Genomic DNA, 27,434 nt, shown 5'->3' with positions numbered 1-27,434 from the left:
TGACCAGCTGAGGCGTCAACCACGTCTACCCTAGACCGGGGCTGCTTGTAGAATGACCAGCTGAGGCGTCAACCACGTGTACCCTAGGCCGGGGCTGCTGGTAGAATGACCAGCTGAGGCATCAATCACGTGTACCCTAGACCGGGGCTGCTTGTAGAAAGACCAGCTGAGGCATCAACCACGTGTAGCCTAGGCCGGGGCTGCTGGTAGACTGACCAGCTGAGGCGTCAACCACATCTACCCTAGGCTAGGGCTGTTGGCAGAATTACCAGGTGAGGCATCAACCACGTATATCCTAGGCCGGGCTGCTGGCAGAATGACCAGCGGAGGCATCACCCACGTGTACCCTAGGTCGGGGCGGCTGGTAGACTGACCAGCTGAGGCGTCAACCACATCTACCCTAGGCCGGGGCTCCTGGCAGAATGACCAGGTGAAGCGTCAACCACGTGTATCCTAGGCCGGGGCTGCTGGTTGAATGACCAGCTGAGGCGTCAACCACGTGTATCCTAGGCCTGGTCTGCTGGTAGAATAAGCAACTGAGGCATCAACCATGTGTACCCTAGGCCAGGGCTGCTGGTAGAATGAGCAGCTGAGGGGTCAACCATGTGTATCCTAGGGAAAGGCTGCTGGTAGAATGACCAGGTGAAGCGTCAACCACGTGTATCCTAGGCCGGGGCTACTGGCAGAATGACCAGGTGAAGCGTCAACCACATGTATCCTAGGCCGGGTCTGCTGGTAGAATGAGCAGCTGAGGCGTCAACCACGTGTATACTAGGCCGGGTCTGCTGGTAGAATGAGCAGCTGAGGCGTTAACCATGTGTACCCTAGGCCAGGGCTGCTAGTAGAATGAGCAGCTGAGGCGTCAACCACGTTTATCCTAGGGCGGGGCTGCTGGTAGAATGAGCAGCTGAGGCGTCAACTACGTGTACCCTAGGCCAGGGCTGCTGGTAGAATGAGCAGCTGAGGAGTCAACCACGTCTACCCTAGGCTAGGGCCGCTGGCAGAATGAGCAGGTGAGGCATCAACCACGTCTATCCTAGGACGGGGCTGCTGGCAGAATGACCAGCTGAGGCATCAACCACGTGTAGCCTAGGCCGTAGCTACTGCCAGAATGACCAGGTGAAGCATCAACCACGTATATCCTAGGCCGGGGCTGCTGGTAGAATGACCAGCAGAGGCGTCAACCACGTGTATCCTAGGCCAGGTCTGCTGGTAGAATGAGCAGCTGAGGCGCCAACCATGTGTACCCTAGGCCAGGGCTGCTGGTAGAATGAGCAGCTGAGGCATCAACCACGTGTATCCGAGGCCAGGGCTGCTGGTAGAATGAGCAGCTGAGGGGTCAACCACGTGTATCCTAGGCCAGGGCCGCTGGTAGAATGAGCAGCTGAGGCATCAACCACGTGTAGCCTAGGCCGGGGCTGCTTGTAGAATGAGCAGCTGAGGCGTCAACCACATGTACCCTAGGCCGGGGCTTCTGGTAGAATGAGCAGCTGAGGCGTCAACCACGTGTAGCCTAGGCCGGGGCTGCTGGTAGAATGACCAGCTGAGGCGTCAACCACGTGTAGCCTAGACCGGGGCTGCTGGTAGAATGACCAGCTGAGGCGTCAACCACGTGTACCCTAGGCCGGGGCTGCTGGTAGAATGAGCAGCTGAGGCGTCAACCACGTCTGCCCTAGGCTAGGGCCGCTGGCAGAATGAGCAGGTGAGGCATCAACCACGTCTATCCTAGGACGGGGCTGCTGGCAGAATGACCAGCTGAGGCATCAACCACGTGTAGCCTAGGCCGGGGCTGCTGCCAGAATGACCAGCTGAGGCGTCAACCACATGTACCCTAAGCCAGGGTTGCTGGTAGAATGAGCAGCTGAGGCGTCAACCACATATATCCTAGGCCAGGGCTGCTGGTAGAATGAGCAGTTGAGGCGTCAACCACGTGTACCCTAGGCTGGGGCTGCTGGTAGAATGAGCAGCTGAGGCGTCAACCACGTGTACCCTAAGCCAGGGCTGCTGGTAGAATGAGCAGCTGAGGCGTCAACCACGTGTATCCTAGGCCAGGGCTGCTGGCAGAATGCCCAGCTGAGGCATCAACCATGTGTACCCTAGGCCAGGGCTGCTGGCAGAATGACCAGCTGAGGCGTCAACCATGTTTATCCTAGGCTGGGGCTGCTGATAGAATGAGCAGCTGAGGGGTCAACCATGTGTACCCTAGGCCAGGGCTTCTGGTAGAATGAGCAGCTGAGGCGTCAACCACGTGTATCCTAGGCCAGGGCTACTGGTAGAATGAGCAGCGGAGGCGTCAACCACGTGTACCCTAGGCCGGGGCTGCTGGTAGAATGACCAACCTACGCGTCAACCATGTGTACTCTAGGCCGGGGCTGCTGGTAGAATAACCAGCCTAGGCGTCAACCATGTGTACTCTAGGCCAGGGCTGCTGGTAGAATGAGCAGCTGAGGTGTCAACCACGTGTATCCTAGGCCAGGGCTGCTGGTAGAATGAGCAGCTGAGGGGTCAACCACGTGTATCCTAGGCCAGGGCTGCTGGCAGAATGACCAGCTGAGGCATCAACCATGTGTACCCTAGGCCAGGGCTGCTGGCAGAATGACCAGCTGAGGCGTCAACCACGTGTACCCTAGGCTGGGGCTGCTGGTAGAATGACCAGCTGAGGCGTCAACCACGTGTACCCTAGGCCGGGGCTGCTGGTAGAATGACCAGCTGAGGCGTCAACCACGTGTACCCTAGGCCGGGGCTGCTGGTAGAATGAGCAGCTGAGGCGTCAACCACGTCTACCCTAGGCTAGGGCCGCTGGCAGAATGAGCAGCTGAGGCGTCAACCACGTGTACCCTAGGCTGGGACTGCTGGTAGAATGACCAGCTGAGGCGTCAACCACGTGTACCCTAAACCAGGGCTGCTGGTAGAACGAGCAGCTGAGGCGTCAACCACGTGTATCCTAGGCCAGGGCTGCTGGCAGAATGACCAGCTGAGGCATCAACCATTTGTACCCTAGGCCAGGGCTGCTGGCAGAATGACCAGCTGAGGCGTCAACCACGTGTACCCTAGGCTGGGCCTGCTGCTAGAATGAGCAGCTGAGGCGTCAACCACATGTACCCTAGGCCAGGGCTTTTGGTAGACTGACCAGCGGAGACGTCAACCATGTTTATCCTAGGCCGGGGCTGCTGGTAGAATGAGCAGCTGAGGGGTCAACCATGTGTACCCTAGGCCAGGGCTTCTGGTAGAATGAGCAGCTGAGGCGTCAACCACGTGTACCCTAGGCCGGGGCTGCTGGTAGAATGACCAGCCTACGCGTCAACCATGTGTACTCTAGGCCGGGGCTGCTGGTAGAATAACCAGCCCAGGCGTCAACCATGTGTACTCTAGGCCAGGGCTGCTGGTAGAATGAGCAGCTGAGGTGTCAACCACGTGTATCCTAGGCAAGGGTTGCTGGTAGAATGAGCAGCTGAGGGGTCAAACACGTGTATCCTAGGCCAGGGCTGATGGCAGAATGACCAGCTGAGGCATCAATCATGTGTACCCTAGGCCAGGGCTGCTGGCAGAATGACCAGCTGAGGCGTCAACCACGTGTACCCTAGGCTGGGGCTGCTGGTAGAATGACCAGCTGAGGCGTCAACCACGTGTACCCTAAGCCAGGGCTGCTGGTAGAATGAGCAGCTGAGGCATCAACCACGTGTATCCTAGGCCAGGGCTGCTGGCAGAATGACCAGCTGAGGCATCAACCATGTGTACCCTAGGCCAGGGCTGCTGGCAGAATGACCAGCTGAGGCGTCAACCACGTGTACCCTAGGCTGGGGCTGCTGCTAGAATGAGCAGCTGAGGCGTCAACCATGTGTACCATAGGCCAGGGCTGCTGGTAGAATGACGAGCTGAGGCGTCAACCATGTGCATCCCATGGCGGGGAATGCTGTTAGAATGACCAGCTGAGGCGTCAACCATGTGTACCATAGGCCAGGGCTGCTGGTAGAATGAGCAGCTGAGGCGTCAACCACGTGTATCCTAGGCCGGGGCTGCTGGTAGAATGAGCATCTGAGGGGTCAACCATGTGTATCCTAGGCCAGGGTTGCTGGTAGAATGAGCAGCAGAGGCGTCAAACACGTGTACACTAGGCCAGGGCTGCTGATAGAATGAGCAGCTGAGGCGTCAACCACGTGTACCCTAGGCCGGGGCTGCTGGTAGAATGACCAGCCTACGCGTCAACCATGTGTACTCTAGGCCGGGGCTGCTGGTAGAATAACCAGCCTAGGCGTCAACCATGTGTACTCTAGGCCAGGGCTGCTGGTAGAATGAGCAGCTGAGGTGTCAACCATGTGTATCCTAGGCCAGGGCTGCTGGTAGAATGAGCAGCTGAGGCGTCAACCACGTGTATCCTAGGCCGGGTCTGCTGGTAGAATGAGCAGCTGTGGCGTCAACCATGTGTACCCTAGGCCGGGGATGCTGGTAGAATGAGCAGCTGAGGCGTCAACCACGGGTATCCTAGGCTGGGGCTGCTGGTAGAATGACCAGCTGAGGCATCAACCACGTGTACCCTAGACCGGGGCTGCTGGTAGAATGACCAGCTGAGGCGTCAACCATGTGTACCCTAGGCCAGGGCTGCTGGTAGAATGAGCAGCTGAGGCGTCAACCACGTGTATCATAGGCTGAGGCTGCTGGTAAAATGACCAGCTGAGGCATCAACCACGTGTACCCTAGACCGGGGCTGCTGGTAGAATGACCAGCTGAGGCATCAACCATGTGTACCCTAGACCAGGGCTGCTGGTAGAATGAGCAGCTGAGGCGTCAACCACGTGTACCCTAGGCCAGGGCGGCTGGTAAAATGAGCATCTGAGGGGTCAACCATGTGTATCCTAGGCCAGGGCTGCTGGTAGAATGAGCAGCTGTGGGGTCAACCACGTGTATCCTAGGCCAGGGCTGCTGTTAGAATGACCAGCTGAGGCATCAACCACGTGTACCCTAGACCGGGGCTGCTGGTAGAATGACCAGCTGAGGTGTCAACCACGTGTACCCTAAGCCAGGGCTGCTGGTAGAATGAGCAGCTGAGGCATCAACCACGTGTATCCTAGGCCAGGGCTGCTGGTAGAATTAGCAGCTGAGGCGTCAACCACATATACCCTAGGCCGGGGCTGCTGGTAGACTGACCAGCTGGGGCATCAACCACGTCTACCCTAGGCTATGGCTGCTGGCAGAATGAGCAGGTGAGGCGTCAAACTTGTGTATCGTAGGCCGGGGCTGCTGGCAGAATGACCAGCTGAGGCATCAACCATGTGTAGCCTAAGCCGGGGCTGCTGGTAGACTGACCAGCTGAGGCGTCAACCACATCTACCCTAGGCCGGGGATGCTGTTAGAATGAGCAGCTGAGGGGTCAACCACATGTACCCTAGGCCGGGGATGCTGTTAGAATGAGCAGCTGAGGCGTCAACCATGTGTACCATAGGCCAGGGCTGCTGGTAGAATGACCAGCTGAGGCGTCAACCATGTGCATCCTAGGCCGGGGATGCTGTTAGAATGAGCAGCTGAGGCGTCAACCATGTGTACCATAGGCCAGGGCTGCTGGTAGAATGAGCAGCTGAGGCGTCAACCACGTGTATCCTAGGCCGGGGCTGCTTGTAGAATGAGCAGCTGAGGCGTCAACCACGTGTATTCTAGGGCGGGGCTTATGGTAGAATGAGCAGCTGAGGCTTCAACCACGTGTACCCTAGGCCAGGGCTGCTGGTAGAATGAGCAGCTGAGGCATCAACCACGTGTACCCTAGGCCAGGGCTGCTGGTAGAATGAGCAGCTGAAGCATCAACCATGTGTACCCTAGGCCAGGGCTGCTGGTAGAATGAGCAGCTGAGGCGTCAACCACGTGTATCCTAGGCCGGGGCTGCTTGTAGAATGAGCAGCTGAGGCGTCAACCACGTGTATTCTAGGGCGGGGCTTATGGTACAATGAGCAGCTGAGGCGTCAACCATGTGTACCCTAGGCCGGGGCTGCTGGTAGAATGACCAGCTGAGGCGTCCACCACGTGTATCCTAGGCCGGGGCTGCAGGTAGAATGACCAGCTGAGGTGTCAAACACGTGTACCCTAGGCCGGGGCTGCTAGTAGAATGAGCAGCTGAGGCGACAAACAACCAGGTGTACCCTAGGCCATGGCTGCTGGAAGAATGAGCAGCTGAGGCATCAACCACATGTATCCTAGGCCAGGGCTGCTGGTAGAATGAGCACCTGAGGCATCAACCAGGTGTATCCTAGGCCAGGGCTGCTGGTAGAAAAGCTGCTGAGGTGTCAACCAACCACGTGTATCCTAGCCAGGGCTGCTGTAGAGTTGGCAGCTGAGGTGTCAACCAACTAGGTGTACCCTAGGCCAGGGCTGCTGGTAGAATGAGCAGCTGAGGCGCACCCGTGATCCCTCTCTGTGTAAACGGGGTTGGTGTGCTTGGTGTGCGGTTGCTGAAAGATCTTCGAGAATCCTGTCCCATGACAAGCATTTCTTTTGTGGTGCATGCACTGTTCCTCTCGTACCCTTTGTTGCATACACTCACATTTCCTTGCCTCTGCACGGTAAACGGTGGGATCATGCTATGCACCCTTGTTGTGGGAGCTTTCTACTCCTGTCTTTATACTCACTCATTCACCAGTCCTCATCTCAATATTTTACCCATCCTTACACTCATTCATCAATTTCTACATTGTTCTGTAATCTATTCCTTCATATCACACATATTTATCTATATACATCATTACACTATATGTCCTTTAAGTTTCATTTATTCATCTTCATAACATTTCATTTAACCCTCTAGCACGATACTCTTACCCATTCCTCTTTCCTCATAAGAACTCATTCACACATCCGCCCTCAGTCTCATCCATCAATCAATCAATCCTCACATTTGCAGTGATTCACCACTCTTGCACCCTTTGTATACTTTCCCTATTCATTAATCTTTAATAACGCACTTAATAATGGAGATCAGTCTCTAAGTGTGGGACCGGGATTCAAACCTGTCTTGCTCTGCGTTGTTTTGCTTTAAAGACAAACATGTTGCCCCTGAGCCATTCTACTGGCCTGCCTAGGTCTGCCTACGTGGGTTTGAAATGGCTGGGTGCTATGTAGCTCCTGCTCGAACCTAGAAAGCCTGGTTATCCTGAAACCTACAGCTACCAGGAGCTTCTTTTCTTTCTCCAGACTAACTGGCACCAGACAAATACACACATTTGACATTAACTCTGTATATTTGGGAATGTTTATAATGGGAAACACAGGATAGATCCAAGGGATAGCAAAGCAGTATGGAACATAAATAATGGACCATGTGAATGTTAGGTTTCCGGTGCACTATATACTTGCTCTTGGTTCCCCAGAGCTCCTGTCTCCTGGGGGATGTATAATACCAAAGAGCTGCTTTTAGCTTCTGCTCATCAAATCTTAATTTTGATCCCTAGAGAACAGGCAAATGATTGGCTTTCACTAGTGCTTGTTTTTAACTAGGAAAGAACGTCAGTTGCAATGTCATTATCATCTCTACCCGACTCTACCATATGCACCTTATTAGTGCCTCCAGTGCCCTCGGCTTCTGAGTGTGCTCCATGCCCTGCCAGTCCTGCTGGGACATTTAAATTCTGCACTTCTAGGTAGGCAGTTTTCAGTCTTCCTGCACCAGGAGGTGGATGTGTTTGCTGCACACAGAACAGGTGCACCCACCTCAAGCTTTGTGGCTTGACAGACTCAATATGATAAATGACATTTTAAGGAACTTGTGGGTCGGGGGCACAGACGCCTTTGGAGGCCCTAGACCAAAATAAATGAAGGGATCCAGACACTTCTTTCATAATACAGCCATGAGGAAGGCATACCAGCCAGAGTGTAAATGCAGGGCACAGATCAGGAGCTGTATGAACAAGCATTGACAAAGACAACAGTTTTGGCTTGTGTATAAGTGTTAGTTAGGTATATGCCAGGCACAGCTATTAAATGCAGGGTTCGAAATTGCAGAGAGCTGTCTTGCTCCTGGTTATATAGAGCCAAGGGCAGCCTGGCTAGCTTGACACCAACAACTACCAGGAGCTACACTTGATTCCTCTGGCAAATAGTGCCAAGCAAACATAGCTATGTGATATTAAATGTGTAGCTATGGGAATAACTTTACATGACAATAAATGACACGCCTAAGGGACATTTAAAGCATATTGTATAATATGCAAATGGTCAACAAGTGAAAGTTTGCATTTTGCGCTCATGTTATATTTGCTGTGTGCTCTGGGCGGACTCCTGGCTCCCCAGAAGTAGCTCCTGCGTAACGGGTGATGCTTTATACCCAGGAGCTGTGTTTTGCTCCTGGTCAACAAATCCCTATTTCCATCCCTGTAAATGCCCGGGTACTCGCACCATGTTGCACCTGCTATCATCAAAGGCCAGTTAATACCACTATGGCAGTACCTGGCAAGTGCCTTTCTCATGCCTAACAAAAGCCCAAACTATTGGTATTGCCAATGTTTGTTTACAGCTTGTAATGGAAACCAGAAACCGTTGCCACAGAAAAGGAATACTTAGGAGTGCACTGCACACCCAGCCCACTTTCCTGTAGTGTGTGCAAGTAAAAACAGCGGGAAAAAGACAAAATGTCTAACTCTGTTGCTCATAGACACCCAGCTCAAGGATGAAAACGCACTTCATTATGAGGACCTACACTTTGAATATTGACTCTAAGCAAAAACAACACGAGTAGCTGAAGTGTATGCTAAACGTGGACATGCCGAGACACATTGCCAGAGTGCAATATAATTGGAAAGACTTAATTCAACAAGCGTCTTCCCCATGCCTACATAAAAGCCCAAACTGTTGGCATTGCCAATGCTAGCTTAAGAAGCTTGGTAACGTGGGTGAACAAGTTACTCACCAACTGGTAACGTTCATTCGATTGGATGTTCCTCCAACGTATTCCACATCTTTGACATGTAATGTCCACAGCTGTGTAGTTCGGAAACTTTTTCAGCAGAGGGCGTCCTGCGTCGATGACATCCGGTCGATGTCCCTCGAAGGCCTCCGTCGAGGGCAACGTCACGAAATGTTATAAATAGGATGCACAACGCCTGTAGCCTCAGTTTATGTTTTTTACCCCATAACGTGTGGCACCAATACAATGCCTGCTTGACTGCACATAGCTTTGCGGAAACGTAAGCTGCAATCGCATAGGAAATCCTCCAGAGGGGCAGGCTGGGAGGGGGATGTGGAATACGTTGGAGGAACATCCAATCGAAAGAACGTTACCAGTTGGTAAGTAACTTGTTTTTCGAATGGATCCGTATTCCACATCTTTGACAGACTCCCAAAGCAGTACCAGAAAATGAAGAAGGGAAAATTTAGAATACCCAATCAGATAGCGGAATAAAGAACCGCCTTACCAAAGGCCATATCTTGACCAACGCTCCTATCCAGGGAATAATGTTTAACAAAGGTGTGGATAGAAGCCCATGTGGCTGCATCACAAATATTCCTAATATGAACTCCCCGTTGTAGGGCTGTGGAAGTAGTCATGCCCCTAGTGGAATGAGCCTGCATCCCTTCAGGAGGGTCCTTACCAGCCAATCGGTAACATTCAGTAATGGTGAGGATAATCTACCTGGACAAGGTCTGTTTGGTAACAGTCTGGCCCAATCGGTGTCCAGCATATCCCACAAAGAGTTGATTGTAGAGTTGATTGTCCATTCTGACCCTGGACATCCTAGAAATATAAAAGCTCAGAGCTCTCCTAGGATCCAACCGATGGAGTCGATCCTCTTCCTTACCACGATGAGGAGTAGGATTGAAAGATGGAAGAACCACTTTCTTGCTCAAATGAAATTCAGATACAACCTTAGGTAGAAAGGAAGGACGTACCCTTAGTACAACCCTGTCCTTGTGGAATACAGTAAAGGGCGGCTTAGAGGAAAGTGCCTGCAATTCCCTCACACTGCGAGCGGAAGTAACCGCAACCAAAAACACTGTCTTGAAGGACAATAATCTCAAAGGACAAGAGTGCAAAGGTTCAAACGGAGCACCCATTAGACATTTCAAAACCAAATTCAAATCCCAAACCGGCACCTGGAAAGGGGACGGCGGGAAAACATTAGTCAGTCCTTTTAGAAATTGAGAAATCAAAGGAATCTTAAAGTAAGAGCATTCTTCAGACGAGTGCTTAAATATAGACAGTGCCACCAGGTAACCTTTAATGGTACCGACTTGAAGGCCCCTGTGGGCCAAAGAAAGTAAGAAAGACAAAACCATAGGAATGGAGCACTGAACAGGATCAACATTTTGTCCCTTGCACCAGTCGCAAAACTTATGGCAACGGCAACGGTACATGGATTTTGTTGCTGGCCTTCTGGCCGAAAGCAACACCTCCATCACATCATCCGGGAGGTCCCAATCGTTATATCTCAACCTTTCATATACCAAGTGTGAAGGTTGACAGTCCTGACCTCTGGATGGAGAACCTGAACCCCCTCTCGCAAGAGTAGATCCTCTCGGTAGGGAAGACGGCGTGGAGGGTAGATGGATGTTTCTAGAAAGTTCGGGTACCACGCTCTCCTGGCCCAATCCGGAGCAACGAGGATCATGTGGGAATTGAACCTCCGTAACCTCTGCAACACTTGAGGAATGACCGGGTCTTGAGGAAACGCGTACAGTAGTGGGAATGACCAATCCACTACGAATGCGTCGCCTAAGGATCCTCTCGGAGGAAAGTCCCTTGAGCAAAATCTCTCGCACTGGTTGGCACTGGTGGGGTTCCCCAAAGGGCAAAGATCTCCAGAAGGACTTCCTGAGCCAACTCCCACTCGTGAGAGATCGTGCTCTGCCTGCTCAGAGCATCCACTGCCGTATTTTCGTCTCCGGCCAGATGAACTGCCGAGATCGAAATTCCCTGCTGGATGGCCCAGAACCAGAGCTGCATTGCCTCTCTGCACAATGGGAGTGACCCAACCCCCCCCCCCCTTTTTTGTTGGGATAATGCATGGCCACTGTGTTGTCCGTCATGATCAGGAAACTCTTCCGTCCGCACAGACTGCAGAAAAGCCTTCAGGGCTAGCCTGATGGCCCTCAGCTCTAACAGATTGATGCTAAAGGCAGCCCATTCCTCCGGAGTCGAGGACTTCGTTGGGCCAGCCGCTTTCCTCGAGGCACCATCCTCTGAGGAGGACGGGGAAGGCGACCGGTGATGGCGCTTCCTTGAATGCCGAGACGAGGACGACGAATAGCGGGAACCACTCTGTGACAGAGACCCCCGAGAATCCTTCTGACTCTGAGAGTCGCCCCTCGAATCATTGGTGGACATACCCTTGGACTTGGAAGTACGTTTGGACTTACTGGGTTTAGCACCCCTACCTACCTGAAGCTTACCCTTACCCTCCCGCAAGGCATTAGCAGTCAGCGACTGGCATTTAGAACAATCGTTGTTGTCGTGACTCTCGTCCAAGAAGACATCTTCACAAGGAAAAACATGAGGCGTGCCGAGTCTCCGAAGCAAACACGTTTGCAGAAAAAACAGAAATGAGGCTACGGGCGCCGTGCGTCCTATTTATAACATCCGGTGATGTCGCCCTTGATGGAGGCCTTCGAGGGACATCTACCCGACGTCATCGACGCAGGACGCCCTCTGCTGAAAAAAGTTTCCTAACTACACAGCTGTGGACATTACATGTCAAAGATGTGGAATACGTTGGAGGACACAATCCATTCAAAATGTAGTTAATATATATGTTTACTTAAACCATTTTGGCCTGTGGACCCTTATTTGGTTCACACCCCCTGTTTTATTTGTGTTCCCTGGTCCACTCCCTCCCAGCCACCCCGCCAATATTGATTTCTAGAGAGGCCACAGCTGCCATATGTTTAGATGATTTCATTGCTATCGGAGAACGCTTGCACTGCCGAGACTTTTATTGCAATAGGAATCTGGCTCTGCGATCTAAAGATACTTTCAATCATCACTATGGAATTGTGCTCAGCGTGCTGCTACTTCTGTCTGATAAAGCCGGGGCCGGTCTCTGAAACCCTCATCTTCCTACAACAGGGACATGCTGCGAGGGGACTCACGTAGCCAATACCAGCAGGCCCGAAAACAGGCAAAGAGGAGAGGATAAAAGCATAGGATACGAAATATTACATAACATCCGCAGCCAGCCAAAATCTACTAACGCCCAGAGTTCTTAAAGGCTCTCTCAGACCTATTCCAATTCTCACTGTTAATCTGACCCCACCTCCCATGCAATTGTGTCCCAGGCCCCATTTGTACTCACTATAGCCAGGCGACACAATATTTTGATGCCTGCCGTACCCGCTCGTACCCGCATCAAATCAGAAGGGAGCCTGACCCTTTCAGTGTGATGTTCATAAAACCAGAACTCTAGTTGACGTGAAAGTCACGCCAGGGAGGGCCGTGGTTAGATCCTTACCACCTGCTACAAACGGTGTAGCTTCGGGTTGGTGACGATACATGTCAATCAGTCTCCATCTGCCTGTATGAACAAGCACCCTCAGAGCCCAAGAGAAACGTCATGGGCTATTCCAACTATTTCTGTCCCTCGGCGTTCATCACCGTCAAGAAAGTAAAGTGAGACGCAGTGTTAAAAGCTTGTCCTGTTTATTTTCTGCTTTTAAATTTGCCCAGTGTCCTCTTCGTTAATAACAACGCAAGCAACGAGACTGCATAAAAAACTAGACAAATACCTCACAAGTCCCTACATGTACAATTTGTAAGCCATTTTAAAAGAAAACTTAACTCTTACAACACCTGCCTAAATGTCATTAAAAAACACTAAAATATGTAACGTTACTTAACATATGCTGTAATTATTTTTAAAAGCATCAATTGACTGAAAATACTTTTTTATAACATTAAAACATGGCAGTCGCCATTTTGGAAGTAAAAATGGCCAACAAATCCACCACACAGTAGAAATTCAGCCAAAGAGTGGAAAAAGAGGCATGTCGTGGTTGGAGATAGGTGGGAAGGGGTGGGAAATCCCATCCATTTCACTTAGCAATGGGCGCTAAATGGGTGGGACACATAGTCAAACTACCATGTATCCATCCTTATATGCCAACCTGCATTGAAAAGCATTACAACAAACCTGCATCCAAAGCCCCTGTTTCAAGCTCTCATTTTAAAGCTCTTATTATAATGACAATAGTTTCGTCTTTTCTGAAAGGCTGGCTGTCTTTAACATAGATATTGTGCAACTCTGGTTAGTCCCAGGAAACGGGACAGTGAGGAAGAAAACAAGATGGCTGACATAAATTATGAGCGGTACAGTACTGTCAGAGGCACTTGCAGTTTCTCTTTTCACACCTACTCTGTCAGTGGCCCAAAGGCTCCTCGGTCATCTCTCTCTGCGATATGGAAAGGTGGGTCATAGATCAGGAACTCCACCTATAGACAAGAAACACATTATAGCATTCATCACAAAGAAACTCCTAAAGAAACACATTCCATGCACTGTTGTAAATGGTGTACTACCCCCCTCCGGCGTGAACCAGTCCAGTATAGAACCAAAGTGCATCCAGTCTTTAAACTGCCTTGAAAAGGTGCAACCATTGGTGGGGTTAAGATTGCGCTGGCCAACGGATAACTGATGCACTTCAGGCTACCGGAGAAGAAGTTCAGTACTCCTAAGTTTTCATCATTACAGCATTGGCTGTAGGGACAACAGGCACAGAGATACCTATTGCTTAGCAATGGACACCCTTTGCATGCATGTATATTTCGGTGGACAGTCATAATGTCGACAAAAAAATGTCGAAAAAAAAAATGTCGACTTTCGTTTTTTTTAATTATATATTTATTTTAGGGGTTCGGACTAAAAAAAAAGGGAAAAATTTAAAAAAAAATTAAAAAAAGGGGGGCTGGGGAGGAACCCCCCCATTTCGAAAAAAAAATGCATTGAAAAAAAAAAGTCGACATTTTTTTTTTCGACATTTTTTTTTTCGACTTTTTGACTGTCGACATTTTTGTTGTCGACATTATGACTATAAACCGTATATTTCATGGTCACTTGTAGCCAATGAGCTTTTGTGTGAAGAAATGGAGGCACATTGACTGTTCTGAAAATGGTTGGCGCCTGTGGGGGAGACACTGGGAAGGTTAAAAGGTGCATGCTTCCAAAACATCCTGTGTCCCTCCCAACTTCGCCCATGAATGGCTCATGCCCACAGTCAGTGGTCCAGGGCTAACTGACCTTCCAACCTCACCCATGCATGGCTCATGCCCAGTCAGTGGTCCAGGGCTAACTGGGCTTCCAACATCACCCACGCATGGCTCATGCCCACAGTCAGTGGTCCAGGGCTAACTGACCTTCCAACTTCATCCATGCATGGCTCATGCCCACAGTCAGTGGTCCCGGGCTAACTGACCTTCCAACTTCACCCATGCATGGCTTATGCCCGCAGTCAGTGGTCCAGGGCTAACTGACCTTCCAACTTCACCCATGCATGGCTCATGCCTACAGTCAGTGGTCCAGGGCTAACTGACCTTCCAACTTCACCCATGCATGGCTCATGCCCACAGTCAGTGGTCCATGGCTAACTGACCTTCCAACTTCACCCATGCATGGCTCATGCCTACAGTCAGTGGTCCAGGGCTGACCTTCCAACTTCACCCATGCATGGCTAATGCCCACAGTCAGTGGTGCATGGCTAACTGACCTTCCAACTTCACCCATGCATGGCTCAAGCCCACAGTCAGTGGTCCAGGGCTAACTGACCTTCCAACTTCACCCATGCATGGCTCATGCCCACAGTCAGTGGTCCAGGGCTAACTGAGGTGCTGTGTTTGCTTTTCAATGGAAGAATTAGGAGGCCCTTTTCTATGTATGAATGTAAGTGTGCGTCATGAAGACATATTTACATGTACACATAGGAAGTTGAATGGATGTAAAACGCTGCACACATGCTTGAGTGTTTTGGTGCGCTGGTTCGCTGACAGTAGGTGCTGGGCGAGGAGGACCACATGTGATAGGAGGAAGAGGAGGGGGCGATAGCCCAGGGGGATCAAGTTCAGTTATATATCAAAGGGGTTACTATCCAGACCTGTCTCTGTGTGGTTTGTGTGTACAGGCTGTGTGTTACGAGGGTAACAACTGCCGACGAGTGACGGAGACAGCCTACGCATTGACATCCCACTGAACACTGGGGGATAACGGCTCATTACCACGGGGGTGCCTGGGTACAGTGGGGCACCTGCTGTACATACATTTGCTGATGTAACTGACTGTACCAGCCTAGCAGCCAGCACTGTTGATGGAAAGAGCCCTGCTACGAGCAAATGGGGCCGAGCTGGTCCACACAACCACTTAGAGCCACTCAGGCCAGACCCCCACGTGCACCAGTTAGAGGTTGGAGGTAAGAGCTGTGGCGGACCGCAAGTTCGCCGCAGTATTTTCAACTCGCTGTTGGCAGCGAGTTGAAAATACTGTGAAAGGACGGACATGGGGTGGCAGGGAGAAGACACTCTAGCGCCTCAGCAGACCAGTGCAAAGGTGTCCTTTTTAGGAAAACCTAGCCCATTCGCATCGCAACCGCAGCAGAACAAGAGCCCACGGTGGGTGGAATGGGTTGAGGAGTTTGATGACTTCATAAAAGCACAGGGGAGGAGAAGTCATCCGTTCTCAAGGAAATGTTCATGAATTTGGCTGGTAAGGAGATCAAGAGATTAATTAAAACGATCCCAGCGGAAGAAAGGGTCGCCTATGACGACCTTGTGACAGCGCTAAACAAGAAGCTGGTGATTCAACCCAATAGAGACTATGAGAGGTACGACTTCAATCAATGTTTGGAATCACCACATGAAACTGTGGAAGAGTTCATAACCTGCCTCAGGCAAAAACTGGTGCACTGCCAGTAATCGCAGTTCTCGGATGATGAGGCCATCCAGTTACGTGTCATTGAGGGCTGCGTGTCGTCAGCATTCTGGAAGCAGCTATTGAAGAAACCCCTGGCGATTGATGAGGTGATTGAGCTACCGTGAGTTCATGAAAGGGTAGAGATACAGGCTAATATCTTGGCGATGCCAATGAGGCAGACAGAGAAGGACACAACAGTTGCAGCCCTCTCGGTGTCCAGGGACACGAGCAGAGGACCTGTGCAGAGCCATCTGCATCCCAGAATGGGGCCTCACCACAGAGGTCATGTTTCAGATGTGCCCAGGCATTCCTGCATGCTGGCATGCTCCCCGCTGTTAGTCAACAATGCTCCAAGTGCAGGAGGGAAGGCCATTTCCACTCCGTATGCAGAGAAGGGAGACCATTCCTGACTGGCCGGCAACTGACCCTAACCCCCCCCCCCGAGCTGGAAACATGTGCCCAGAAAGACCCTGCAGATTGCGTGGAGGCCGACACCTGCTTAGCCGCTGATGCCAAGAAGGATGACAAGGGCCCTGGACCAGTATCCGGACTATGGGGAAGCGCAATATGAAGAACAACCAGGCCAAGCTATCTACTACCCTGACCAGTATGAGTATCCGATGGACATGTAACCTGACTATGAGGGATATGCACAGGATCTGTACCCAGAGTGCACTGATGAGTTTGTCAGCCTCATGCACAGTGAACAGGAGGGGCTGGAAATCCGTAAAGTAATGGTTAAGATGGGAGAGGCAGCACATTGCTTCCTAATAGACACGGGTGCCACCGTCAACATCAGGGGGAGCAAGAGTTTCTACAGACGGGATACCAAAGCAAACTAAACATCAAACGTATGCATTTTTCTGTGGGGGGCAAATACATTGCTGCCATCTATGGGGCACTTCCAACGGACACTGTTGCATAAAGGGAAATCGATGACCACCACCATCCCTGTCCTCAGAAGCCCTGCAAGTAGCTCAGCTATAGGACAGCGAAGCAGCTAGGACTCATTGACCTCCACTACCAGGGCAGTGACATAGTGCAGTGCAGCGTGGACACCACCAGCACATAAAGCATCTCCCATATGAGGGGGACGAATATGGGGAAAAACGTTATCAGACTTACGTTTCCAGAGCTGTTCAGAGGACTAGGAAGACTGCAGGGACCGTGGTCAGATTACACATTGATGAGAGGGCCAGGCCCGTAGACAGCACTCCAGGAGGTGCGAGGTTCCACTTGCAGCAGGCAGTGTCCCAGGAACTACAGCAACTAATAGACAATGGCATCATAGAAAAAGCAGTGGGGCCGAAGCTTCTGGATTTCACCTGTGGTGGTAGTACCAAAGGTGGGGGACAAGATCAGGCTCTGCATTTTCATGAGTGGCCAACACATCAATACAGAGGGAGAAACATGCAGAACCACAAATAGAGGACATGATCCTCCAACTAAACAGAACAACCAAGTTCTCGAAACTAGGCCTCAACCGGGGTATCACCAGCTCGAACTACACCCTGAGTCGTGGCTCATCACGACATTCTCCACCCGTGTGGGTTTGTTCAGGTATAATCGCCTCAACTTTGGAATTTCATCGGCCACAGACACTTTTCAGGAGGCAATCAGACAGCTGCTCCTTCCTGTCAAGTCGGCATTCACATATTCAGATGACATCTTGGTATATGGAGCAACCCAAAAGGAGCATGACCAGACTCTCATGTCTGTGTGTAACATTTTGTGCAGGGAGGGCCTCAAACTGAACTAGGAGATTTTTAACATTAACAAGGACATTCTACGATTCTATGTACACATTTTCTCCAGCTGGGGGTTGCAGCCAGACCCTGAGAAAGGGACGTACCCAATTTGATTGTTTTGAATTGATCCTATGGTACATCTGGCCGAATTCGGCCAGTACCATTTGATCGATTTGAAACGATAAAATGGGGTATACAGTACCAAACATGGGGAGTGGGGGTCCCAGGGGTGTCCCCCGCTCTCCATGTTTGGTAGTGATGGCCTTTGGGGGTAGCAAGGGTGTCCCCCGCTTCCGGAGGTTTGGAAGCGGGGGACGGGAAAAAAAAGAAGAAAAGGGGACCCTGCTGCGTTGGATCCGACCCGCATAGGAGGAACAGAACTGACGCTGCAGGGTCAGAAGAAAACCAGGCATGAAAAGATAAGTAGGGAGTGGGTGGGGGGATGTATTGGGGGCCGTGGGGGTTAAAGGTTGGCTGGAATTGGCCACGGCAAAATTGTCTTCACAGCAAAATTGACCACGGTAAATTCGGCCACGAAGAATTCTTCCATGGCCAAATCGTATACATCCCGAGAAAGTATGCACCATCAGTGAACTGCCTGCACCACTGCAAGTGGCCGACGTGCGCTCATTCCTGGGAATGGCTGATTATTGTGCCGTGTATCTCCCCGAATACGGCATCACCACAGAGCCTATGAGGAGACTGCTACGAAAGGAAGTGCCGTTTTGATGTTCACTGGAGTGCCAGGAGGTGTTCTACTACATCAAGGATGAGTTGGCGAGGGCGACACACCTGGCCTATTTTAACCTGGCATGGCCCACTGAGATCATGATCGATGCCAGCCCTGTTGGGCTGGGGTCCATACTGGCTCAGCTGGAAGAACTGGAGGCACCAGAAAGCTACGTCGTGGCCTATGCTAGTTGGGCGCTGTCACTCACAGAGGGAGCCAAGAAGAAGAACCTGGCCGCCGTCTGAGCTTGTAAGCACTTTCACCATTTTGTAATAGGCAAGAAATTAATGCTTTTGACGGAGAATACGACTATGACATAGGCTGGGGAGAGCACAATCCGGCTGATTACATCTCAAGGCACTGGAGCAAACAACAGCAAACACTGAGGGATGGCGATGCAGAGCACTTCTACTATGTCACTGAGCACGCCCTACCACCGGCACTGACGATAGAAGAGCTAGCCCAAGCATCGATGAGGGATCCGTCCATTGTCAGGGAAACAGAACTGAACACCACCAATAAATGGAATGATTACAGGAGACGGCTGTCAATGCACAAGGACGCTGACAGAAGGGAAATTGAAAGGCTGGCCAGAATAAGCACGGAACAGGCGGCCATCGGACCAAGGGATCCTCCTAAGGGGATGCAGTCTGGTCATACCAGCCACCCTCAAGCGAGGCATGGTGCTGATGGCACTTGAAGGCCACAGGGGAGTGGACGCTACCAAGAAGATACTCAGACAAACCGTATGGTTCTCATTCATGGACAGCATCAAGAGACCCGTCAGACTCATCGAAGAGATGTGAGATGGATGTAAGGAGATATGTGAGGGGGAGGTGTTGCGGGGATGAGGGGGTTATGACATGAGCCTAGGCAAGGGGAACCAGACGTGATAGGAGAAAGAGGAGGGGCGAGAGCCTAGGAGGCACGAGTTCAGTAAGAAATAAAAGTGGTTACTAACCAGACCTGGCTCTGTGTCCTTTGTGTGTACAGCCTGTGTGTTAGAAGGGTAAGAGATGGTAGCCCAGAGTCATCACCAAAGGAAAAAGAAATAAACCTAAATCAGCATGAAGACTGCACTTCATGCAGAGTAACTTCAACTTTAACTTGAATTCAATACGGACATTCCAGACGTGGACCCTTTTTTTCTTTGTGCTTAATTAGGCGCTGCAAGTCCATCACAAATCAATGACGATGTCCAACTAGGGAGAAACCTGTGTCTGGGGTTGTTGTTGTTGCTAGTCACCAGGAATTTCATTCCTGGACTGGTCTTGTGGGTAGAGCCAGACTGATGTGAAAATGGATATTTCTCCTCAGGTGTTTTATAGGGAACTGAAAGGTTGGTGCAGAGCTTAACGTGTGGGCAGCACCCCATAGTTCTCAGCAAAGAGGAGGTCACATTTCTGGCTTGTATTCAAGATTATTTTCATCGTGGACCATGAGATGAAGGAATCCCCAGCAAATTCTGCAATGCACCACCAAACATTAGCCTAGGTCACATGTCAACTCCCAAACGCCTGATACCATTCTCACCTGCCATGGAACCATCTCATCTGGAACTGGGAAGCGGTGGACATTGGAGTCAGGATACAACAGCTCGCGGGCGTTCACGTGATAAGGATATGCAACGCCTTCTGCTACCTCCCCAGCGCCCGCCTCGCCTTCTTCAAGTGACTTACTGTGCACTGAAATACAAGTCGAGAAGCCCCTTGAATGCTGAAACCTTCAGAATTTCACACTCTACTCAAAAGGCCAGGGAGAGGAACTGAGGTGGGGTGAGTGGTCTAATTGAAAGCTTTGGGGAGTGGGAACAGAATGCCTAAATGTAAAGTGTGTGATGGAGGGAGAAGAGGTTCAATGTACTATGGAAAAAGAGAGTGTGTGTGTGCGTGTGTGCGTGCGTGCGTGCGTGCGTGCACCCAGGCATTCTTCGGTATGAAGCATGACAGTGCATTTTAGTGGATTAAGGATGGTTATTTTTATCTGTACTGATGGTCTAATGCATGCTTTACCTGTCAGCATCTCTATTTTGGAATGATTCTTACCACGTACATGGCTGGCACCCTAGGCACTGTGCTGTCATCCCCTTTCCTCTTTGTTGTTCTAACAATTAGATGCCAACATTGAAGAACTATGGGCATATGGGAGTGGAAGCACATTAACCCTACTCATTACAATTACAGATGTCCCTTAGTCAGTCGTGCTAGATGTTTCTTCTGTGTGAATCATGTTAATTTGCTCAGATCACGTATAAGGCTCTTTCTCAGGCCCCTGGATCTAATGCTGTCCTCTGTCCTCCTGTGTACAATGTACCACATGGGTCAGTCCTAGATCCCCCATACATTTCTCTTAATCGTGCCAATCTTTCTCTGATAAATGTTCCTCAAATTGATTCTTTTCTCTATTTTCTGATGCTCTTCCAACTCATCTTACTCCTCATCATTCTGTGGCTGAGAGATGGTTGGTGGGTAATATTGTGCACTCAACTGCTTTCAAAACAAGATATATAGGCCGGGAGGATATCTCTGGGGCAACGTGTTTCTCCTGAAAGCCAGACGACACCGAACATAGGGGTTGAATCCCAATCCTACGCTGAGAGGCTGGTCTCCAGTATTAAGTGCTAGATACATGATTAATTGAATGTATATACTTTCCTTGTATTTGCTACCATTAGCCCATACATTTCTTTATTAACCTCCCTCATCTAAGTCTTTTTTTTTTCTCAGCGCATAATTAGGGTTTTATTTTCATTTCCCCTCTGCACAGAGCAGACTGCTGCAAGGTATGTGGCAATCAGTTATTTAGCTATTTTCACTTCTCTAAAATTCCTTCTGCAGACATCAGTGCTCGTTTGTTTTCATTTTTCTTTCCCTCTTTATATCACACTTTCTCAATATGAAACTCATCTCTGATCTCTTTTGGGTTTTCATTGACTACAAACTGGCCCTCTTAAGTAAACTACCCTTTTCAGGGCCTTTGGAACCCAAAAGATTATGATGGCCTGACCCCAAAGGTACCTCACACCCTGACAGGTGGAAACTGCGTGACAGCTGAGGTGATCCGGTGATGGGCGAGCTTGGTGTTGCAAAGTGGAAAAAGCCTAAAGGCATTCAGAATGTCAGGTGGGGTCAGGAATCAGACTGGGGGACCAGGTACAACAATCGAGAAAGAGTAGAGCACCTGTGGGCTGACAAACCCAATGCTTTGGGGACCAAGCTTGAAGCATTCTGATGCGCTAGAGACACACTGGGAAGAACAATTACAGCAAATCAGAATCCAGAAATGTGGCGTGCTGTCTTCAGATTGGACAACCTGTGAGACTATAGGAACTGGTTTAGCCAGCAGAATGACTCAGCAGACCACATTCCAAGCCTATCTGCAATGCATATTGTACCGGCAGCCAGTCCCCACGATGGACCTGGGTCATTTGCATACTATGACAGGCTTGTGCACATTCTGTTAAGGTAAAGAAGTGGTCATTAACCCAGGAAGTAGAGATCACTTGTATCCACTATTTGTCATGAAAGGGGGAGAGGGGCTATAATAGCTTTATGGAGCCCACCCTTGAGCCAAACTGGGTGTTATCAGCGCATAAACCTCGTTAAATGCCCTTGTGTGGTCTTCGGGGCCCATATCAACTCCTACTGTCCTTGGAGCGGCTCTATAAAGATTGATGAGAACATGGCAATATTGTCAAGGCCATTGTAGACAATTCAGAGGCAGAGGGCAATACTAGCTGGTACAGGGTCTGCTAGCCAATATCTTCTTCTGCCCAACCACAAAATGCCAAGAGTTTGCTGGCTCTTAGCGCAGGGGCAAGGAAGACTAGGTCTTTCACCACACACCCCTTTGCCACAGTAGAAAGGTACCAAATGCTGTAACTTGTCAAGGGGCAAGATCATTTCTATCAGCTCCCAGCAGGGGATAAGATGTCCCTGTAAATAACCGATGTGCGGAACAACCCTTCTGCCAGCTCACAGAAGGAGAGAAGCCTACACTGCATGAATCCTTCTGGCGCCCATGCCATCCTTTCCCACCAGGCAAAGCCAGACTCCCATTATGGCACGTTCCACCTGCCCGGATTCAGAACCTTGTTTCACTGATCTGCAAAAACCTCAATACCAAAGGCCCACAGAACAAAGGCTTGCTAAATGTTAAAATGAAAGGATTTTAACACCATTGGACTATTTTTGATGTAGGGTTGTTTGTACCCGTTCCTGCCTATGGGATTTGATCCTGTTTCATATATTCTTAAAATATCATCATTAACTACCGTTTTGTAATAGCAGTGCTTGTGTTTATGCTTGGACATTTAGTTCCCTTTATTAAAATGAGAATGTTCTGTTACACTGTGCTTTGCCATCAACTCATTCTCTCCTGTAGGGATTAAACCTTTTATCATGGCCAGGCATGGTGAGCCAAGAGTGGGTCACAGAAATCTTTTCCTTCCAATGTGGTACCATCTCCCTCGGAACAAGTCAAGTCACTTGATCTATCCCCATTTCTGCTTCACAACACCATGGGACTAAGAATTTGAAAAAAAGCATGTTTGGGGTGTAACTCAAGGAATCTGAGGAGGTGATGTCTAAATGAGGCAGCTCAGTGAAAGAAGTGTTTTGAGCGATGGGCACAATTTTGAGAGATGCCCTAGAGGAGAGCAGACAGAAAAAGTCAAGAAGTGGATGGTTGCAATAACTTGAAAGTGAATCGAATGGATCCCAGCGCCAACCTCCAATAGGTGATTGGAGGATCAATCAAACAAGTCTTCTTGGTTCATGAGAACAGTATCATACATTCAGTAAATGTTGGGACTCTCAAACCTGTTTCTGTTTTTAAACGGGCTTTGCCATTATTCGATTCACTGCACAGTGTGCACTGAGACTCCTGGACCATCACCAGGAAAGGTCTTTATTGGAAAACAGTGAGAATTTGGACACAGAAAGGGGCATAGACACCCAAAACCAGAACCTGTTCTCGGGTTGCTGAAGTGCTCAGGCAGCTAAGATCCAACCCTGGAAAGTCACTGAAAGCATGTTTGGGTAAAACCAGCCCTCGATTTTAGAAAGTTGGTAAACAGTCAAACAATATTTGAGTGACTGAATACTGGATTTACTTCATAAGGGAGGCATCTGAAAACACAAAAGGTCCAGTACCACCAGTCTTGGTGAGTAAAGAAGTGAGCAAGCATATTTTGCACTCAAGAGATCTACTAGAGGTGGTTACAGTCGGCTTGAGAGGTCTGCATTTGTGATGCTCAGCTTGTCGATGAAGGAGATGAAGCAGACAAAAGGTAAATATTGTCCAGATAGTTAAAGAGACAGAGAGATGGGAGAGGGAAGACCAAGGAAGAGCAGAGTTTCAGAAGCCGGCAAGTCTTCAAGCTTGCATGGTGTTTACTGGCACTATACTCTTCTATAAGGACTACAGGCCTAAGTGTCGGTGTGCACACAAACAGCATGTCTCAAATGTACATCATCTCTGACCCTTTCATCCTTGACCTCCGCTACTTACCCAGGACGGGAGCATTGGCCTTCGATCCAAACCCCTTTTCTGACAGCACCTCAATGATCCAGCTCAGGGCCTTGGTGGACTGGATCATCTAAGTAATAGTAATAGAAGTAATGATCTATACTCGGAGACAGGAACTTTCTTCATAAACGAATATACATTCAGATAAAACATACAGACTGTAACGTGGCATCGTTGAACATTGCAATCAGAGTCTGTCTAATAGACAGTGTAACAAATGTATAACTTAATAATACCGTTAATAAAATAACCTGCTGGCCCTCCACTCCACCCTGCCTCTCCCGTGCTGGATCTCTAGATGATGGCTAGATGAAGCACTCAAAACTAATGCCTTTAAATTTAACTTCCTACACATAATCCACGGCATGCATTAGAATCTCCTATATAGCTCACCTTGATGACTGCAGGATCCCCTTATTGTAGAGCTGCCAAGTGGCTCAATTTCAGGAGGGACCTCCTACTCCACTCCAGGGATTTGCTTTTACCTTAATTTGACTTCAGTCCATTTTATTCAATTAGAGTGCCCACACACTCCCTGCAGGCAATTGACAGAGAATTGAAAGCCCAGGACTGGGACATTGTGCCCATACTGACATGGAGTCATCTGGAAACCCAACCTTTGTGCTGGCTCTGGGAACTTGAACCTGAAACTCATTTCTAATTTCCCCACCCGCTGTCCCAGGAATTCCTCAGGTGCAAGAGCAGCACGTAAAGGCCTCCCAATCTTGATGCAGACTTTCCTTACATGGTGATTGTTGGAAATGTATTTGTTCCTCTCTGTTCCGATTACCTGCGCCATTTACCCTTCATTTTCTACCACTCTGAGACGCTCACTCACTTGTTACCTTCTCTTTATCCCCTGCATCTCTTCCCTCCTTCAGCAGGATCAGGAATGCAACCTCGCCTAGGTTTAGATGGTATAGTCCCCTGATCTTCACTCTCTACCTCCCTGTCTCACTCCCACTCTATAGCCTGGTTCCGTAATGCAACCCGTCACAAACCAGGATTTAACTGCTATAGACCCCTCACCTTTACCTTCAACATCACTGCCTCCCTGTTTTGTCTACTGTCAAATGGGAATATGCCTTTTGCATTGTTATGTTGCAAACCTGTTATACTGCGCTTTATCGCCAGCATAATTCCTCAGAGCGCCTAGGCTTGACCAACAAGAGGTGAACTGTGCCCCCGCCAGGCATTTCCAGACTGCGGAAAAAGTTGAAAAGGAGAGAGAGTAGAGGGAAAGGGTACGAACGGCTTAAAACAGACTACGGGTAGTGATTGTGGGAGCTTGGATGTGTGAAGCAAGGACCATGAAAAACATGGCAGAAGGTGAGAAGTAAGCTCCAGGTTGAGGAACTAAAAGACAAAGGCAGAGTTGCCATCCTACTTCTCTTAGACTTACCTGCAGCCTTTGATCTGCTTGACCATAAAATACTATGTGATCACTTGTCATCGGCAGCACACTTTTCTAACTCTGCTGTCACATGGATTTAATCTTTCCTTGCAAATAGAACTATGCTCGTCTTTCAACCCACTGCTGCGGCCGACCCGATCCCCATCCATCACCTGCGGAGTCCCACAAGGCTCCTGCGTATCGCCCACTTTGCACAATATCTTTACAAAGCCACTATTTGACAAACTAAACCGTCTGGGTGTCACCTACACTAATTATGCAGATGACACCCAGATATGCCTAACATTATCAGGCACCTATGACACAGATGTCTGCCGGATCAGCGAAGTCTGTACCATCATTCAGGCATGGATGGCCACAAATGGCCTTTGTCTGAATGATGGCAAGATTGAGCTGCTCTTAGTCTGCTCTTAGACGGCTCACCCAACAACCTTCTGAAACTTTGTCCGAACTACACAAGTATCCTCATTGATGGGAACAATATACACATTGCCAAAAATGTAAAAACCTTAGATTGTTACCTCAATGCCAACTCTAATCTAACCAAACAGGTAAACATGACTACCTCAGCCACCGCCTACACCGGCAAGCTGATCAGGGCATGCAGACCCCTATTGTCTTCCAATAGCTGCATCACACTGGCCAGAGCACTTCTACAGTACAAACTGGACTATTTCAATGGTTTATACTTAGGCGCTAACACATCCATAATGAACAGATTGCAGATTCTACAAAATAATGCGCTCAGACCAGCATTAATCATCCCCAGAAGAGAGCACATTTCGGCAACTAGAAAGCATTGGAAATGGCTCGCCATACAAGGGAAAATTGACTTAAAAACCATCTGCCTTACCCACAAAAGCGTTAAACCACCAAGCCCCAACATATCTCACTGACAAATTCACACGGAAATCGTCAACCAGAACCACAAGATCCACCAACACCTCCTGCCGGGTGGTGCCTAGGTATAGCCTTAAAAGAGCTGGCCAAACTAGCTTCCCGGTTCTAGCTGCCCAGCTATGGAACACACTCCCACTGGACATCAAGACTATTCAAACATTTGAAAAATTCAGAAGCCACGTTATCACATGGCCACTCAACAAAAACGAACCTCACTTACCTGACAACACCCTGCATATCCACGATCCTATTCCTACTACATGCATGTAACCCTCTCTTTCTTTCTCTGTTCATGTTTTAAATATTACTGATTTGCTTCCATGCACTACCGTCTATCCCCTGTATCTTGATTGCATAAACTGTATTTCATCTGTATAATCTGTATCATGTAACCGTCATTTTTCACCTAAGCGCCAAGATACCCCTGGGTCAGGCGCGCTATATAAATAAAATAAACAAACAAACAAACCTTTATTGAATTAAGCTTTAGGCCTTGCCTATTTACATATTTCCCTATTTTCCTCTTCTATCCCACAGTTAATGAACCAAGGGATCACACATTGATCTTTGAAGTTATTTATGCCCTGACTTTTTCATCATTTTCACACACCTGTCAGCTGCATAGAATCACATGGACCTGTTTTTTTGGGGGGTAATGCATGTGCATGTGCCAATGGTTCACTTGCTCCATCACTGGCCTATTACACTCTATAGTCAATTGTTTTAAGAGCCCATCCTACCGGGACTCTATTTTTACCCGCATTTTTTGATAGTATATCACAATGATTCACTTGTATGAGATTCGAATCATAGCCCTCTTCATATTTGTCCCTTCTGTGCACTACAGCTCCCATATGCCCTGAAGTCCCCACCTTTTTTAGACGTTATCAGGCACGTTAGCGCCGGCTCATCTAAGCTGGTTTGTGCCCGCTTGTGGGAGGTGAGAGGGCTCTACAGTCTTTACCCCGCTTACCGGTGTGGCTACATTGTTAAAAATAGTACGTGCTAGGTTTCTGTAATAACGTTTGTTAAGCTTATACTGATTATTTGCACTGAATTTCGCGTAGTGAACTAATCAGCCGGATTCAGCATAATCGTAAAATGAGGCTACAAGCCCTTAATCGAGACTGTGCACAAGAACCCGTCCCACTAATTGGTGCACACACAATGGTGTTGAACCAGATGGGTGCAGATAAGCTCCTTATTTTGGAGGAAATTGCGGGTACTATAGCAGTCATGAATCAAGC

The 27,434-nt window shown here is 49.3% G+C and overlaps 1 protein-coding gene across 1 annotated transcript in view; it reads right to left on the bottom strand.

Moving 5' to 3' along the window:
• The window catches only part of LOC138528195 (transient receptor potential cation channel subfamily M member 2-like), a 679,103-nt gene that overhangs the window by 131,028 nt on the left and 520,641 nt on the right, over positions 1-27,434 (bottom strand). The window contains exons 25-27 of the mRNA XM_069639648.1: positions 23,856-23,943; positions 19,878-20,029; positions 13,323-13,399 (exon numbers count right to left, since the gene is read on the bottom strand). Of these exons, the coding sequence (XP_069495749.1) occupies positions 13,323-13,399; positions 19,878-20,029; positions 23,856-23,943 (317 nt within the window). The remainder of the gene's footprint in view (positions 1-13,322; positions 13,400-19,877; positions 20,030-23,855; positions 23,944-27,434) is intronic.

This window comes from Ambystoma mexicanum, chromosome 7q (genome assembly GCF_040938575.1).
Source record: "Ambystoma mexicanum isolate Mex_15411 chromosome 7q, UKY_AmexF1_1, whole genome shotgun sequence".
NCBI lineage: Eukaryota > Metazoa > Chordata > Amphibia > Caudata > Ambystomatidae > Ambystoma > Ambystoma mexicanum.
The sequence above is the reverse complement of the archived record's forward strand: the minus strand, read 5'-3'. Positions and strand labels throughout refer to the sequence as shown.